The sequence below is a fragment of the Phoenix dactylifera genome, chromosome 4 (genome assembly GCF_009389715.1).
Source record: "Phoenix dactylifera cultivar Barhee BC4 chromosome 4, palm_55x_up_171113_PBpolish2nd_filt_p, whole genome shotgun sequence".
In the NCBI taxonomy this organism is placed as follows: Eukaryota; Viridiplantae; Streptophyta; class Magnoliopsida; order Arecales; family Arecaceae; genus Phoenix; species Phoenix dactylifera.
Window position 1 is genome coordinate 21,640,118 of NC_052395.1, and position 16,386 is coordinate 21,656,503.

The following is a 16,386-nucleotide window of genomic DNA, read 5'->3' on the forward strand; positions in this document are numbered from 1 at the left end:
AAGTGTTCCTTTCATTCAAGAGGATCACCAAACTCGATGTGAAATACTTTGACCATTACAAGTATTTAGGACAATCACCAGACTCAATAACCATTGTACCTTGGACACCACCTCGCGTCAATCATAGTATAGTCTAGATAATTAAGAATTCTTTTGAGCTAGAAGGTGGCAGACCATCTCACCTTTTTTTTTGGTACAACAGTGGCTCACACACAGCGAGTGTAGATGCGGCCAGCAAAATCAGAAAATAAAAAACTACAAAAAGGTCCTGGCACAACCCTACTATTCATCCATACGAAGCCTCTAGAGTGGTGAGCTGCAAAGGAAGCAACCTAGTTAATAGCACCATTTGCCTCCCTGTAGACGTGTGTGGCCTGGTGGGAGTCGCACTCCCTTAGTAATTTACAAATCTCGTGGATTAGCAGCCGGTCCTCAGCTATGTGTCCTCGATCTCGGATCTACCTAATCATCGTGGCCGAATCCCACTCGAGAGTAATACGGTCCAGCCCCAGTATCTGCCTCACATAGGAGACACCCTCTCAGGCAACTCGAAGCTCGTCGCACACCACTGACGAGTCAAGATCCGCCAGCTCTCCTGCCGCAACTAGTCTAGCGTCGTGGTCCCAAATGACCATCTCACCTTTCATTAAATAAAATGACAAGAGAGAAAGAATCAAGAAAATCTTACAAAATAAGAAACTATGAAAAAGATAAAACAAAGGAGGACAAGAAAAGATAGAAAAACTAATCAAGCAAATTCTCAGGCAGCCCAAGAAAACTCGCTCATTTAAATGTAACCATATAAGGCGTAATCCCACGATACAGAATAGCGGTAGACCAACTTGATATACTGTTCTGTCCAACGAATTTGTCCGGGCTCCCGGAATGCCAGCCTGCCCAGCAAAACTGCATTCAAAATTCAAATAGAAAGTCCTTCATCTAAACTGCTCATAGCGCACACATATCTATAAAGATTTTTGGAGTGTGATCAATTTAGAGGTAGTATATTATATATCCAACTGATTAGATCATATTAGTCAAAATGAAGTATCCTGTAACGGGCTCTCTAAGTCGTTATGATGTCGGTGACATTGGCTGTTACTACGCCTTTTTTTTTATGAGCAATGGTTGTTAGTTTGCTGTCTTATATTAGTTATCATTTCTGTGCCGTTGTATATGTAAAAACATCACTATGATAAGTTGTCATTGTGAACGTTATAATATCATTAATTAAACACCAACTGGAGTTTAGGAACACATAATGTTGACAACAAAGATGATGATTTGCAAGGACAAAACTGCCAACTCATCAACTTCGAAGAGGGTATCATCAGCCAGTTGACAGGAAAATATGAATTAATGTTGCAATTCCAAATTGCCAGTAGAACAGACGAGGGACGAAGTCACATGATTGACAGCACTCAATCCAAGATGCAGATACATGGAAAGTTAACCAAGCAATTGGTTTTGTAATGAATGAAGGACAAGATTAGTTTATAGGGATATCAAATCTTGAATCAACCAATTCAGTTTTTGTTTTGATGATATATCTAATATTTATCTCAGACTGGAATAACCTAACTGATATGTCTTATATATGCTGTTTGAACCGGTATTCATGAGTGTTGAAATTAGATACCAAGCGGCAAAAACAGGGTTACCTTTAAGTCCTCCTGCAGATTAGAGATCTCAGCATATTCTGTCATGGATAACTGCTCTTGGCCAACCACACGGGAGATACCTTTTAAGTTGGGGAGAGGAGCTGCCTAGTGCGCTCCGAGATCTGTTGCCTTTTGACTTTTTTTTTTGGGATATATCCGTACTAGAATTATATGAATCATCTGGTTCAGTAAAAAAAAAAAAAAAACTGCTTAGGTCATTGATATTGGACCTTATCGTTCGATCTATGACCTAAACGAATTTGTGTGGAGAGCCATTCGAGTATATCTAAGTCTCTTTCTTTTGTAGAATGACATGCTATTCAAAATAGATCGATCGCGTAGGTCCAAAAACTAGAACAAACACCGAGCATAAAACAATATTTGTAGAGAATTGCGAGCAGAAAAAAAATAGTGGAAGAAAAAAATTAGGAGAGAAGATGAAGTTACTCAAACTAAAATAAAGGCCGAAACAATAAGTTTGGCCCTTCTCACGAAGAAGACTCAAGCCTTTCCAAGAGCACTCTCTTTTCTATTACAAGACAAAAACATCGCTATCTCCTACTAAAAGACAAGCAACTGACTTCCAACATCTCTCTCTCACTATAACATCGACTATTGGATCTCACTGTATATAGATCTCAAAGCAATCCAAACCCATCAAATCTAATTGACAAAACAATGCCTAACCCATTTATGATTATGTCCCCACCCAAAACCGGTTTAATTATAATAATGTCTGATCGACACTCATTTATTTTAAGTTAGGTGGATCGGTTGGCACGGCACGACAGCAATCAATAAATCTTGATCATATTGGTGCAACTTAAGGCCATGATCGATCTGGTAGCAAAAAATTTCCAGCACACTTGCAAACTATGAACACCGATAACCCCAAAATTATCTAGTCCTGACTACAGAAATTATGAAAGATCACAATGTTTTGAAGTTTAGAATTAAGAACAATGTACGGACGGAAGAAGAAAAGAAAGGAAAACAAGATAGGTTATTATCTACTTAATTTCTCAATTCATTATGGAGGATTGTTGTGATTCCCCCGTAACATACTGTCCAACTTAATTTCACGGCAAAACAACGGGGCTACCCTTTTATATTTGCCGCCCCTGGGGGAAGTCTGAAATCCCAAAATGGGATGTGCACAATGGAGGTGCAATGTTAATCCAATCTCCCCGTCGAGGCATAGAAGTACTTGGTCTCTAGGTCTAGATCATGCGTCTTCTCCTAGATTCTAGATACAATGTACATATGCAAGTCCAATACATTCATTACCATTCCATCGTACATTGACGACCGCGATTGATCAATCGGTCCTATTTGTACAATCCTGGAGTAGATACAATCCGAACTCCCCTCCAAAACTTCACAATTATTGGTGTTAGGGCGAAGCGAATTAGCATGGATCGTATGGACATGATGATTGGATCAGAATTCACAATTCCCATCACCAGTATTCAATCGCTTGCACAATGTAGACTTGTATGACTGCTCTGTAAGTGACTAGGAGAGCTTGGCACACACCGATCAAGCCCTTGGAGATGAGAAATTATTAGAAACTATATCTGTTTTTTCGATAGGTGTTCCATCATCAGAGTTTGAGTAGTATCTTCTTCTGCGACATCATCTATTGCATCACACCTAGCACAGATCTCAAAGCAATCTGAACTCCATCATTCACCAGGTTGTATGGATCTCGAAGCATGTGATCCATCGGTGGATTGGTGCGAAGGATACAACCCCTGCCCCTGACAAAATAGCTAGTGTTAGCCCCAGACCTCTGAGGGGGCGTTTGGTATGGGGTGATCGTCCCAGGATCAAAGGTCATGTGGGTGGAGGTGATAAGATCACCGTGTTTGGTTGCACCACGGTGATCCTACGTGACGGTAATTCTAAATCACCTCCACTCCTCAAATCACCGTCCAACTCGGTGATGGAATACCCGTCCTTGAGGTTGGAAATCCAAGATCACCCCAAGGCAGTGATCCTGGGTTGAAAGTTAAAGACAAAAATATCCCTCAATTTAGCAAAAAAATTGATATATCAATATACCATCAATATATTATGTCAATGTTATATATATATATATATATGTATAATATTGTGTTGATATTATAAATTATATTAATGATATATATTATATTATAATATATTCCTGATCATATTATAATCATATTATTATTAAAGGATAATTTTAAATTATAGTAGAAATATATTATTATATTTTATATTTATATAATGAAAATATTTAATATATTACTCCTATTTACCTTATTTTTTAATCAAAATAATTATTAGTATTAAAAAATTTAATATAAGTATAAATAAAAATATTAATTTTATAATGAAAAATAACATATTTTTATAAGATGAATAATTTATAGGAGTAATAAATATATTTTTATAGAATATATTAATAATTAATATATGATAAATATATTAATATTTTATTATAATATATTTTATATGATTAATAAATATATAATATGGGCTACTAAAAGTAGAATATATTACAAAATTATGGAGCTATTATAGGAATTAGCATATTGACTTACATTTTTTATTCATGAGAATTAAAAACACATAAAAAATTCATCTAAGATATATTAGGGGTATTTGTGGTATTATGTGGTTAGTGATCTTGGATCTCCATACCATACCAAATAAGTTATTTATGGACATCCGGAGATTTTTAATCACTGGACCATGGCCTACCAAACACATTGATCTTAAATCACTAAGGATCAAATCACTCCAGCATTCGGATCACCAAAGATCTTAAATCACCATGGTGATCCTGTTGGGGTTACCAAATGCCCCCTGAAGGACTAGTATCTTTTTAGCAATTATCGGTCAAAGCTCTCATTGTCGCAGAATGTACGAAAATTTTGAATAGATCCGACAAGATGACACGGCCCAATAGTCACCTCATCCCCCAATTAATCCAACAAATCAACTCTCAGGTTAAGAAGTACTACAAGCCTTATAACTTCAGAAGAATCAAAAACCGTATTGAGTCCGCAACCTTTTCTTTGAAATGGAGCTATTTGGGAAGATGGGCAGCTTCCCTGTAGCCCTACTCTCTCTCTTCTTGATCCTTTCTTCTTATTTCTCTCCCTCCATTGGAGGTGACACCCTAGCCCTAGGCCGACCCCTCTCTGAGCCCCAAGAGTTGATCTCAGCTGGCGAGAGATTCATCTTAGCCTTCTTCAGCCCTGTCAACACTAACAATCGTTACGTCGGTATATGGTACAAGGTCTCACCTCGTACCATCGTGTGGGTTGCCAATCGCCAGCATCCGATCACGGAGCGCAACAATGTTGTATAATATTATGCAATTTTCTTTATGACAATTTTGTCATCCAAAAGTGCTTTCTCAATTTGTTTACCAAACACATGTTAAGGTATCATAGTAATTTAGAAATATAGTTACCACACATTAAATAATTTTTTATAAAAATTCTATTTTAAAAAGCTCTACTAATAGCTTTCCAAATATGGGCTAAGTGACCTCCAGGATATTGTGCCCAATAACGCCTTTCATAATGGACTGCCATGAATAACGACGAGGTCCTGTCAGGGCCGGCCCAAGTCTTTAAGCGACCTAGGCGTCCTAAGGAGGCGCAGAGCTATTTCACCGAAACAGTGAAACCCTCGTCGTGAAACAGTAAAAACGCCCACTCTTCTCCATCGCGGCGCCGTCGTGTTCCTTCCGTACCAGTGCTTATACATCATTTACTTCCTTTCTTTGCAAGGCTTGGAGATACTGTTTCCTATTCATCTTCTTCCTCTAGTTCTGCTCTGTGTCTTTTTATCTCTTCCCCTTGGAGGCTCTCTCGGTCTCTCCTATCTGTATGTGTGTGTGTGTGTGTGTCTGCGTGTTGCTTGCTTTTGCTCTCTCAGGAAGTTTGCTCTCTTCCAGTGGGGAGAGTAAGAAGAGGGAGAGGGATGAGTGCTACAAGGTTCATTAAATGTGTGACTGTTGGGGATGGGGCTGTGGGGAAGACCTACATGCTCATCAGCTACTGTGCTAGTGCTACACCAGCAACAAGTTCCCTACTGTATGTATCTTGGCCCTCTCCTCTGGTGCCCAAACTGAGAACGTCTCTTTTTTTTTTTCATATATATATGTATAAAGAATCTTTAGGTTTGTTTTTTTAAAGATCTTACCCTTTTTTTTGGCTCTATTGTGCGTCTACCCTTGTTTGTTTAGTTTTTGTGGATTTACTCCTTTTTTTTAGTTCATATTCTATACATTTCTACTTATTTTTGCCCAGAAACCAAACCTCTGTTTTCACAATTTTCATTCTCTCCTTTTGTTTCGCACCCATTATTTCTGCTGCTTATTGCTTAGATCCCAGTCTTGTTTTGTTTGGCATTTTTCCTTTTTCCCTTCTAAAATAATCAATTCTGTTTTGAGAAGAAACAATCAATGGTTCTTGTTCTTGTTTCTGCAAACTGTATGGCAATTTAACTTTTTTACCTATTCTAGTTCCTTAAGTTCTTAGGTTTCTCTGAAGGACTAGAATCTCAGATGGAAAGAATCATTCTCAATTTCAAACATAGATCTCTTTATGCCCTTTGATTGTCCTGAGAATTTTGTTTGTCGTAAGCTCCAGACGAAATAAGTATCTATATGCCCGTGATTTAGATCTTACATCCACTAGAATGTGACTTCTGGGCAGGATTATATTCCCAAATCCCACTGTCTTTGATAACTTCAGTGCTAATGTTTATGTGGATGGGAGCATTGTCAACTTGGGATTGTGGGACACTGCAGGTAATAAGTCTTTGTTTTTTTTCGATTTGGTTTTGCATGCTAGATTTCTATTAATTAATAAAGCTTTAACTTTCCATGTTTGCCTTTATAGGACAAGAAGGCTATCGCAGACTGAGACCGTTGAGTTATATAGGGGTGCAGACATATTTGTTTTAGCTTTCCCTTTAATCAGCAGGGCAAAGACTTAGATTGTTACAGTTTTGTTGGCTATGCATTCACCATGTTTGAAACAAAAGTGCAAGTTTAATTTTGAAGTGTTACCGTGAAATCTCGATAGGATCACTACAGGAAAACTAACATTTTCCGATGCTTTTTATAACCTTTAACGACGCTAATAAGCATCGGCTTAACATCCCGCGATGCTACCGAAAGCATCGCCAAAGCATCGGCGATACAGGAATTTGCCGATGCTTATAAAGCGTCGGTGAATACCAGACAGATTCGAACCTGACAGTTTTCATCCGTGTTTTCGCCGATGCGTTAAAGTGTCGGCACTCCCGACGCTTTAAAGCGTCGGTCAAAATCTGTTTTTCCCGACGCTTTAGTTTAGCGTCGGCATAAACCATACTTTCACCGACGCCTTATAGCGTAGGCGTGTCGGGCGTGCCACGACACGTTTTTACCGACGCTTAAAAGCGTCGGAGTTTGTAAATTTTTTTTAAAAAAATAAAATTACAAATATGTCTCATAAAACACATATTATAAAACACACATTATAACAATATGAACCCTGTAAATTTACATTACATTAACACAAACATCTAGATCATTCGAAATATTTATATTATCATATCTGATTAAATTTACATAATAGGTTTAGAATTACAATGTACTTTGAAAAATAAGAAACATATACATATCAAACTCCATAAAAAATAGTTTAGAAGGTATCAGGGACGGGATTCAGCTCCATCATCATCATCTCTACGAGCGTTTGAAGTATAAGGAATCTACAAAAAAAAGAAAAACCTTAGAAGTTAGGAATAATGTGATACATTAACTCATACATCATAACTGATAATATGTAAAGTATTCAAATATATATAGTTATTTTCCTGAGAAGGGAGAAATCATTATAACAAAGATGAAATATTCGTAAGCTGAAACTGCAAATTTTTTTGGTTCTGCTTCAGCTCTTTAATAGTTGTTTGAAGATGATGAACTTCTACGGTGGTACTACTTGCTCTAGTATTTCTTGTATACATGTCCACTGCAGACAAATGAGTGGGGGTAACTCCAACGCTGTAACCCCTCACTCGACCATAACGCTCTGGGCCCATCAATTCAGCGAGCACTTGAGCTTCGATATGACTGGTTGCGTCGGATAATGATGACTCTCCGATGCACTCTGAAATAAGACTTGTTGCCCTGTCCTATATCTCTCAAAAGAAAAAGTTAAATTAATGTATGCGAATAATAGAAAAAAATCATTGCACTAGTCAAAGATGAATACATACAACTATATCTCTTGACTCCTTCCGAACAAAGCTGCTATTTCGGTCGGTGAGTCATCTTATAAAACTCTACCTTACTAGGCTTCCTCCCATTATCATCCATCTACAATAAAAAGTATATTTCAAAAAGCTCCCTCCCATAATAGAACAATTTAAGATAAATTTAAAGAGTTTCAAAAAAACTTACGAATTCATCTCTATGCCTCGCATAACTCATCAAGCCTGAAATGTGAGGAACAGTCTGCGATGCTCGAGCAGCTCTACTAATGTTGGAATATATCTTTCCCAAAAAATAATAAACAATGTATAAATTTTTAATCTATAATAATAGTAAATACAATCTAAGGTATTGAAAAAATATACACAACCTAAGCTCTCTCAGAAAACTAATAGTGGACAAGCTCCATCCATTGATGAGATATTACATCTGGAGGACAAACACGGGCCACCTCCTCTTCAGTCATGCCGTCGTACTTTCAGTCCGCCTTTAACTTCATCTTATATTCTTTCTATTTGCGGTTGACGGACTTCAGCACCCAATCATGACTATTTGCAAGAAGGACAAACTTTTTCTATACCAAAGTCAACAATGTTATAACAATGTTAAATCAAACAATAATTGAAGATAGTAAGCAAATTCAATTCTTTACCTCAATAACTCTAAGAAGCTCAACCTTATACGAAGGAAGCATTTCATTCCATTTCATCAAATGCTTTCCATGCTAAACTATTCACTGGATGTTTTAACATTCCATCTCTTATACGGCCTTCATCATGCTATCTCATCAAGGAAGCCGTCTTTGATGATGCATACATCCTTTTCAATCTAGGTATGAGAGAAAAATACTTCAAAATTTTATCCCCTTTTTTTTAGTCTGTGCAGCCTCCACTGCATTCGACAGATTAGGCTCGTCTTCATTTTGTTTATTCCATCGTAAAGATCCACATGTTCAGCACGAATCTTCGTTAATATTTTCACCACGGTATAAAATACAGTCATTTGGACAATTGTGTATCTTCTCATATTCAAGATTCAATTTTTTTACTAGTTTTTTGGCTTCATAAGAAGATGGTGGCAAAGTAACACCTTTTGGAAATGCATCATTTAATAATTGAAGAAGCATTGTAAAAAACTTGCTAGACCATCCGATCAAATATTTCAAATAAAATAAATGCACCAGAAAAAAAAATCTTCGAAAAATTCTTACAACCCGAATATAGTTCTTTATCACAATCTTTCAGCAAGTTATGTTACCGAGTTGTGTTATCTTCAGAATCTATAAGTTCCTCAACATATATAGATTCATTAACGGTATGTTCATCACCTATTAGAGCTCCTTCTTACTCTCTACTGAAATCTGTTAAATTTCTAATATTATGTTCAAGAGCATCTCTGAGTAAGCCCCTCATATCATCTTCTACAACAGAATTTCTGTCCGTGTTACTAGATCCAATACTAGCAGTGTGTTCCATAATTAAGGGTTGGTTAGATGAAGACGACAATTTAGACTCTACATGAAATATCCATTCTGTATAACCCTTCAGAAAACCATTCCATACTAAATGTTCTTCAACAATTTTTGAAGTCATGGCAAAACAATTTACACATTTTTGATATGGACAAAAAATATTTCCATTTATTTCAGATTTTTCAGAAGCAAATTTAACGAAATTCTGAACTCCATTCAAATATTCGGCACTGGATCTCGACTTATTTATCCAACTTTTGTCCATTCTATTAAAATACTGATTGAACTGCAAGTAATATAAAAAATAATAAAACAAAATCAGGGTATGAATCAACAATACATACTCATGGAAATTCAAAAGAATTTATCTGTTGTAGTCAGTTAAAGAAAGAACAAACTAAAGAGTTAGGTTCTATCCCATGTTACAAACATTTAAGTACAATCTAAAAATTACCGAAGAACCTTGACAAAATTTATCCATGAGAGGCCTTTTCAAAAATTATTATTATATGCAACATATTTGAGTTGTGTCCAGCTATTATATAGGAAGACATGAGCACATGGCTTATAATTGTTCAAACCCTGATTACGGGTGAACCATAATGTTGCTACAAATCTAGGAGTGCTTATTTTTTCGGAAAATCCAAAGCAGTTATCAGTCACCTGTTTGTACCACAATCACCAATAAATATGAAAGACTTGCTAAACAGGCACGCTGAAATTTGTTTTAACTACTAGATGCAGATTGCCTCGGTCAGAATTCATCAAATTTGCACAGGAAGCAATTTTGTACTATAATATGCTACCTCTACATTTCGATGAAGCTGAATAATACTATATTCTAGAACTGGTAAATTGAAGAAAATATATAACAACTACATGTAACAACTACATGAAGATGAATCCAGTCAGCCTCAGCCTTGGACTTTCAGCATCTTAACAAATTTGGTACTAAATACACAATGACCTCTTAGATTATCAAGGACACTATAACATCAGCAACTGTGATAAGAAGTGGCAAGTAAACAGAACTTGTACACCAGCTCTCACAGTTAAAAAGTTCTAAAACAGAGCACTCCTATATCTAGTTTAGCACTTTGAAAGATGATCCGAAGGCCTTAAAAATATTTGATTTTTTGATTTTGTACACATTTTAAATATTGTGGATCATGATCAATGGTGTGAATTCTTATTTTGAGAAACCTGCAGTGTGATCTGTGCTAAAGATCTAGAATTTTGAGAACCGGACTATAATACCTCTAGGGATCTTCCGGTCGGCGCCGTAGAGGAGAGAGGAGGAGAGGAGGTTGCGGATGCGCGGTCGCTCGGCGTTGGAGAGGAGGGAGGAGGAGAGGCATCGGACGTTGCTCGGCCGAGAGAGGATGACTGAGGAACGGGGGCCGGGCGAGCGTTAAAAACAAGAAGAAAACAAGGAGGAGGAGGAGGAGGAGGAGACTTACCTTAGACGATGGCGAAATCGACAGCAGCGGAGAAGCGGAATCTTCGATCTTAAACGGCGGCGAGGTCAACGGCGACAGAGGCTCGGGATGGAGGTGAGAGATTGATGTCGGCAGCTAGGGCATCGACCGAGAGAGGAACAGGGGCCGGGAATCTTCAATCTTAGAAGGCGGTAGGTCGACGGCGACGGAGGCTCGGGATGGAGGTGAGAGATTGATGTAGGTAGCTCTATTAGAGCTTGATCGATCGAGGATGGAGAGAGAAGGGGGCGGCCGCGGGTTTTGATGGAAATTTGGTTTTCAACGACGCGTATAAGCGTTGTCTTATCCTAAGTCTACGACGACGCTAATAAGCATCGTCATTTGCCGACGCATTTTGAAAGTGTCGGCTAGTTTTGGCGGTAGATCGGAAATTGCCGATGCTTGTAAAACGTCAGCAAAAAAGCGTCGATAAAATCCTTTTTTCCTATAGTGGATTTTGAGCACCTCCTCTTTTATTCCCTTTTTATCCGTACATATTCTTACCATGTTTTTCTATGATGTTCGAGTAAATGTTTTAATTTCATATGACAACGAAATCCTTTATTCTTCCTGTCCTAAGTAAGTTCTTCTGGAACCAATTTATGGAGAACCTATCTCGCACCCAAAAATGTATAGAAAGTTGGGAAATGCTTTATAGGCATCGGTAGTTTGGAACTATCTAATATTCTTCCTGGTATTTTCTTGAGCTCCATTCATCTTGTAGCCATCATAATTACTTACTAAAGCTATGAGCATGCAGTCCAGCTATGGGGTACATTCTAGAATATTAAAGTTCAACTTTTGTTGTGCTTCCTCTTATGGTAATTTTGTGTGCTTTCTACTTACAGTTTAATTCATCTATCTTTGACAGCAAAAATTTTTTTCTAATGATGAATCATGTCTTGTAATTGTATAGATAGAAATTGGTCTACTTGTATTGCAGCAGCTAAGTGGAATCAATGACATCTTAAGGAAATGATCATCTTAAGGAGCAAGCCATGGCACTGAAGTTTGCAGAGGGACGAAGGTCGTACCCTTAGCACGAACAAATATCTTTTTTCGCATGAGTACAGCGTTCGATCAGCACAAAGTATCTTTCAGATATGTACTGGTAGATAAATAGAAGTTGTAACTTAAGTTGACCCAACGGTTGGGATGCCAAGTTCGAACTGTGTTCGTACTGTTTAATTTATTTTAATCAATTCTAGATCGAGCTAAATTATTTATTTAATAAAATAATTAAATTTGTTTTTTAATTCTTGATTAACCTAATAAATAGATTAAGTTTGGATTGGTATATTTTTGACCAATTCTATATCCGATTCGGTCAATATTTTGTGGGCCAACCAAGCTGTCATCCCTAATAAAAAATATTTGATCCATTTGTCACTTATGACCCATCAAATCTAAGTGACAAAACAATACATAACCTATTTATAAATATGTTCCCACTCAAAACAAGCTTATTTATGATAATCTCTGACGGACACTCATTTATTTCAAGTTAGTGGATTGGTCGGCATGGCGAAAATTAATAAATCTTTATTATATTGGTACAATTTAAGATCATGATTGATCTGGCGGTGGAAAAATTCTAGCACGCTTGCAAACTACGAACGGGGACCACCATAATTATCCAGTCCGCATTATAGATATTTCAATAGATCACAGTGTTTTTTAAGTTTAAAATACAAAACCACTTATTAACAAAAGAAAAAAAAAAAGAAAAAAAGGTAGGTTATTATCCACCGAGTCCACCCAATTCATTATTGGCGAAGTCCGAAAGCCCAAAATGGGATGTGTACAGCGTAGGTGCAGCGTCGAGCCAATCTCCCCATCCACGCCACCGGTACCAAGGTGACTGGCCCGCCTCGGAAGAACCTGGTCTCCAGGTCTATTTCATGCACCTTCTCCAAGATCCTGATACAATATACATCTAAGTCCTATACATTCATAACTATGATGGGTTTGCTTTAATCGCTATGATGGAGCCTGTATTGCTTTAATTGCTATGATGGAACCTCTAACCGATGGAAACGTATCCGTAGCGAGATCAGCTTTTCCGACATCACCATCAAGGAGCCAGATGCTTGTGAGACTAGCTCTCTAATCTCCTCTAGGAGCTTTGTCTTTTTTCCCTCTTGCTGAGTTAAAAATACTTCTGTGATGTTCAGCTGATGTTGGGGTGACGTGTGCCCTGGTGAGCTTAAGTGATCACTGACGTCCTTGGCTTTGGGGGAATTGTAGAGCCATTTCGTTTTGCTGGAAAGGACTATTTAAATACTGATATCAAGGCTATCTCAAAGTAGAACGAGGATCCTCTTTCCAGGACTATTTAAATTCTGATATCAAGGCTATCTCAAAATAGAACGAGGATCCTCCGTAGAGTTAAGTACCAGCATGGGTGGCTACATCACCCACCTCAAACATGGGCAACTTTATTTATCTCCAAAATGAATAAGATAGTAGCAGAGTTCTGTCGTGCAAAAGTTGCACCGCTAGGAGATTCCAACTCCTCAGAATATTGAGAAAGAAAGGGAGAAGAGAAATAGTATGAAGACCATTGTATGGTGGTAAAAGACTGGGACTTTGAGGTAGTGAATGAAATATATGTATATTGCCGACGAATAATTAATATCACATCATTACAAACCGATATTGGCGTTGGGCAGGATTTACCGGTGGAGCAGTGGCGAGCAGTGAAATTTTACCATGTTGGAGGGGAAGAAATTAAGGAGGTGAGCATAAGGCGGTGAGAATAAGGGCGCGCGACCGCTGGCATCGATCAAATCGACGAAATACGTCAAACATATTATTATGTTATTATTTTTCATTTCGGTAGCATGTGCGGTATACATAATTTTAGGATTGGGCTTTTAGTTTCCTTTGACTAATAGCAATGCTTCAGCTCTTCCGATAGGTGTTGCGTCATCCGTGACAAACGAGTTCGCTGTTCTTCCTTCGCAACGCCGTCTGTTGGATCGTGCAGTGCCCAACACCGATCTCAAAGCAATCCGAACTCATCTTTAACCAGCTGCACGGATCACGAAGCAAAAATTGCGTTATCCCCATTTGTGGATTCGCGCGAAGGAAGGTGAATCCTTCCTGCGAAAGATGCAAACCGTACGACAAAATAATGCCAAGTTACAACTGCAAAGGAGATTATTGATGAAGAATTCTTCTTTCATTTTAGGAATGGTTGATTTTCTTTCATAACATCGGCCATTGGGTCCCACTGTATATGGATGTCAAAGCAATTCACATCCATCAAATCTAATTGAGAAAACAATGCATAACCCATTTATAATTTTGTCCCCACCCCCGGATGGCTGCTTTTCCTGCCTTCCTTATCAACGGAAAAAAAAAAATATAGTGTCCCCACCCAAAACCGGCTTAATTATGATAATGTCTAATGGACACTCATTTATTTCAAGTTAGTGGATCGGTTGGCACGGCACAGCATCAATCAATAAATCTTGATTATATTGGTGCAACTTGAGACCATGATCGATCTGGGGAACAAATTAATCTTGATGGACTTCAACTCATTTCTTTCTGGCAAAAGAACAATTAATCTTCGATCGTGATATTGTCCATTAGATCGCACCCAACACAGATCTCAAAGCAATTTAAACATCATTAATTAGGCTGTATGGATCTCGAAACGATGATCGCATGATCTATTGGTGGATTCGCGCAAAGGAAGGTGAATACTTCCGCACAAAGGATACAGCCTATGCCCTTAACGAAATAGCCAGTGTTTGGCCCCAGACCTCATTATATTTTCTACAATGACTGGTCAACGCTCTCCTCGTCACTTATGGGAATTTTGAATAGGTCTGATTAGAGCAACCTATTAACTTTTCGGCAGTGATAGGTCAATGGTCTCGCCGTCGCAGTCTCGCAGAATTAACATACGGGAATTTTGAATAGGTCCGACCAGATGACGCGGCCCAATTGCCACCTTATCCTCTAATTTATCCAACAAATCAACCCTCAAGGTTCGAAGTACTACAAGCCTTATAACTTCAGAAGAATAAAAGCCATATTGAGTCTGCAACCTTTTCTTCGATATGGAGCTGTTTGGAAAGATGTGCAGGCTCCCTGCAGCCCTACTCTTTCTCTCCTTGATCTTTTCCTCTCTCTTCTCTCTCTCCGTTGGAGGCGACATCCTGACTCCAACCCAGCACCTCCCTGATGACCAAATCCTGATCTCAGTTGGGGAGAGATTCGCCTTAGGCTTCTTCAGCCCTGTCAACAGTAACAATCGTTATGTCGGCATATGGTACAAGGTCTCACCTCGTACCATCGTGTGGGTTGCTAATCGCCAGCATCCGATCTCCGAGCGCAACGGTAGCCTGTCGATCACCGCCAATGGAACTCTCATCATCACCGACCAGAACTCTAAACCCATCTGGTCCTCGGGCTCGTCGGACCTTGCCAGTCCAATCGCGCAACTCTTAGACAATGGCAATTTCATCGTTAAAGAGGCTAAGGGCGACGGTAATATTGTTCCAGGGAGCCTTGCATGGCAGAGCTTCGACTACCCGACCGACACTCTGCTCCTGGGAATGAAGCTCGGGTGGAACCTAACAAGTGGTCTTAATCGTAACCTTACATCATGGGCCAGTCCTAGCGACCCAGCGCCGGGCCTCTACACCATGTTTCTGGATCTCCATGGCGACCCCCAGATAATTTTGTTGGAAGGCTCAAAGCAACTGTGTCGCGCCGGGCCATGGAACGGGCAAAGCCTCAGTGGCATCCCGGATATGATGCGCTTTAAGGTCATCACAGTGGACTTTGTCATCAAGAATGATGAGGTCTTCGCCACATACAACACCACCAGCACGTCCATCATCACGAGGCTTACCATGAACTACACCGGCCAGGTCCAACACTTTGCCTGGCTTGATGACAGCCAAATGTGGAGCATCTACATGTCTAAGCCGAGGGACCTATGCGACTATGTGTCACAATGCGGGGCTTACGGGGTCTGTAATCCGGACGACTCACCGATATGTAGTTGTTTGCCAGGATTTAAGCCTAGGTTGCCGAGAAATTGGGATCTCAGAGAAGGAAAAGACGGGTGTGCGAGGATGACGGAGCTGGACTGCCGGAACGGGACTGATGGGTTTGCGACAATAGAGAAGGCAAAGCTGCCGGACACGTCGAGGTCGACGGTGGACAGGAGCATGAGACTGGATGAGTGTAGGGCGACATGCTTGAGGAATTGTTCATGCACGGCCTATGCTAGTGCTAATATCAATGGGACCGGATGCATAATTTGGACGACGGAGCTCAATGATATTAGGGTGTTTACCTTTGGTGGACAGGATCTCTACGTCCGACTAGCAGTGGCCGATCTAGGTATGTACTGCTTTATTTACTGAGGTCAGCAACTGCACACTAGAAAGATTTATACCATTGGACCAATGCAAGCTGGACATCGGCATATGTCTACATCCCGGTGCCGGTGCCGGTGCCAATTTGTACTGGTTCAATGGTGGACTTTGTACGCCGTTATAGGGTGTA

At 39.2% G+C, this 16,386-nt stretch overlaps 1 protein-coding gene, 1 long non-coding RNA gene and 1 pseudogene across 7 annotated transcripts in view; 2 read left to right on the forward strand and 1 right to left on the reverse strand.

Moving 5' to 3' along the window:
- The window catches only part of LOC108510942 (G-type lectin S-receptor-like serine/threonine-protein kinase SD1-1), a 30,973-nt gene that overhangs the window by 10,660 nt on the left and 3,927 nt on the right, over positions 1–16,386 (forward strand). For 2 of the 3 annotated variants that reach the window (XM_039125847.1, XM_039125848.1), the window contains exon 1: positions 14,888–16,221. The exons of the other annotated variant lie outside the window; for it this stretch is intronic. In XM_039125847.1, the coding sequence (XP_038981775.1) occupies positions 14,928–16,221 (1,294 nt within the window). In that variant the 5' untranslated portion in view covers positions 14,888–14,927. Of the gene's footprint in view, positions 1–14,887; positions 16,222–16,386 lie in introns of those variants that run through there. 3 annotated transcript variants of the gene reach the window in all.
- On the forward strand, positions 5,431–6,721 carry LOC103698295 (annotated as a pseudogene).
- LOC113462040 lies at positions 7,431–11,253 on the reverse strand. 4 transcript variants are annotated; one of them, XR_005511675.1, is made up of 5 exons: positions 10,837–11,253; positions 10,634–10,762; positions 8,095–8,479; positions 7,911–8,010; positions 7,431–7,826 (listed from the first exon to the last, which is right to left on the reverse strand). It is a non-coding gene; the product is annotated as an uncharacterized LOC113462040 (long non-coding RNA). The 4 variants fall into 4 exon arrangements; XR_005511676.1 differs by having other exon boundaries at positions 8,095–8,820; XR_005511674.1 differs by having other exon boundaries at positions 8,095–8,187; positions 8,276–10,762.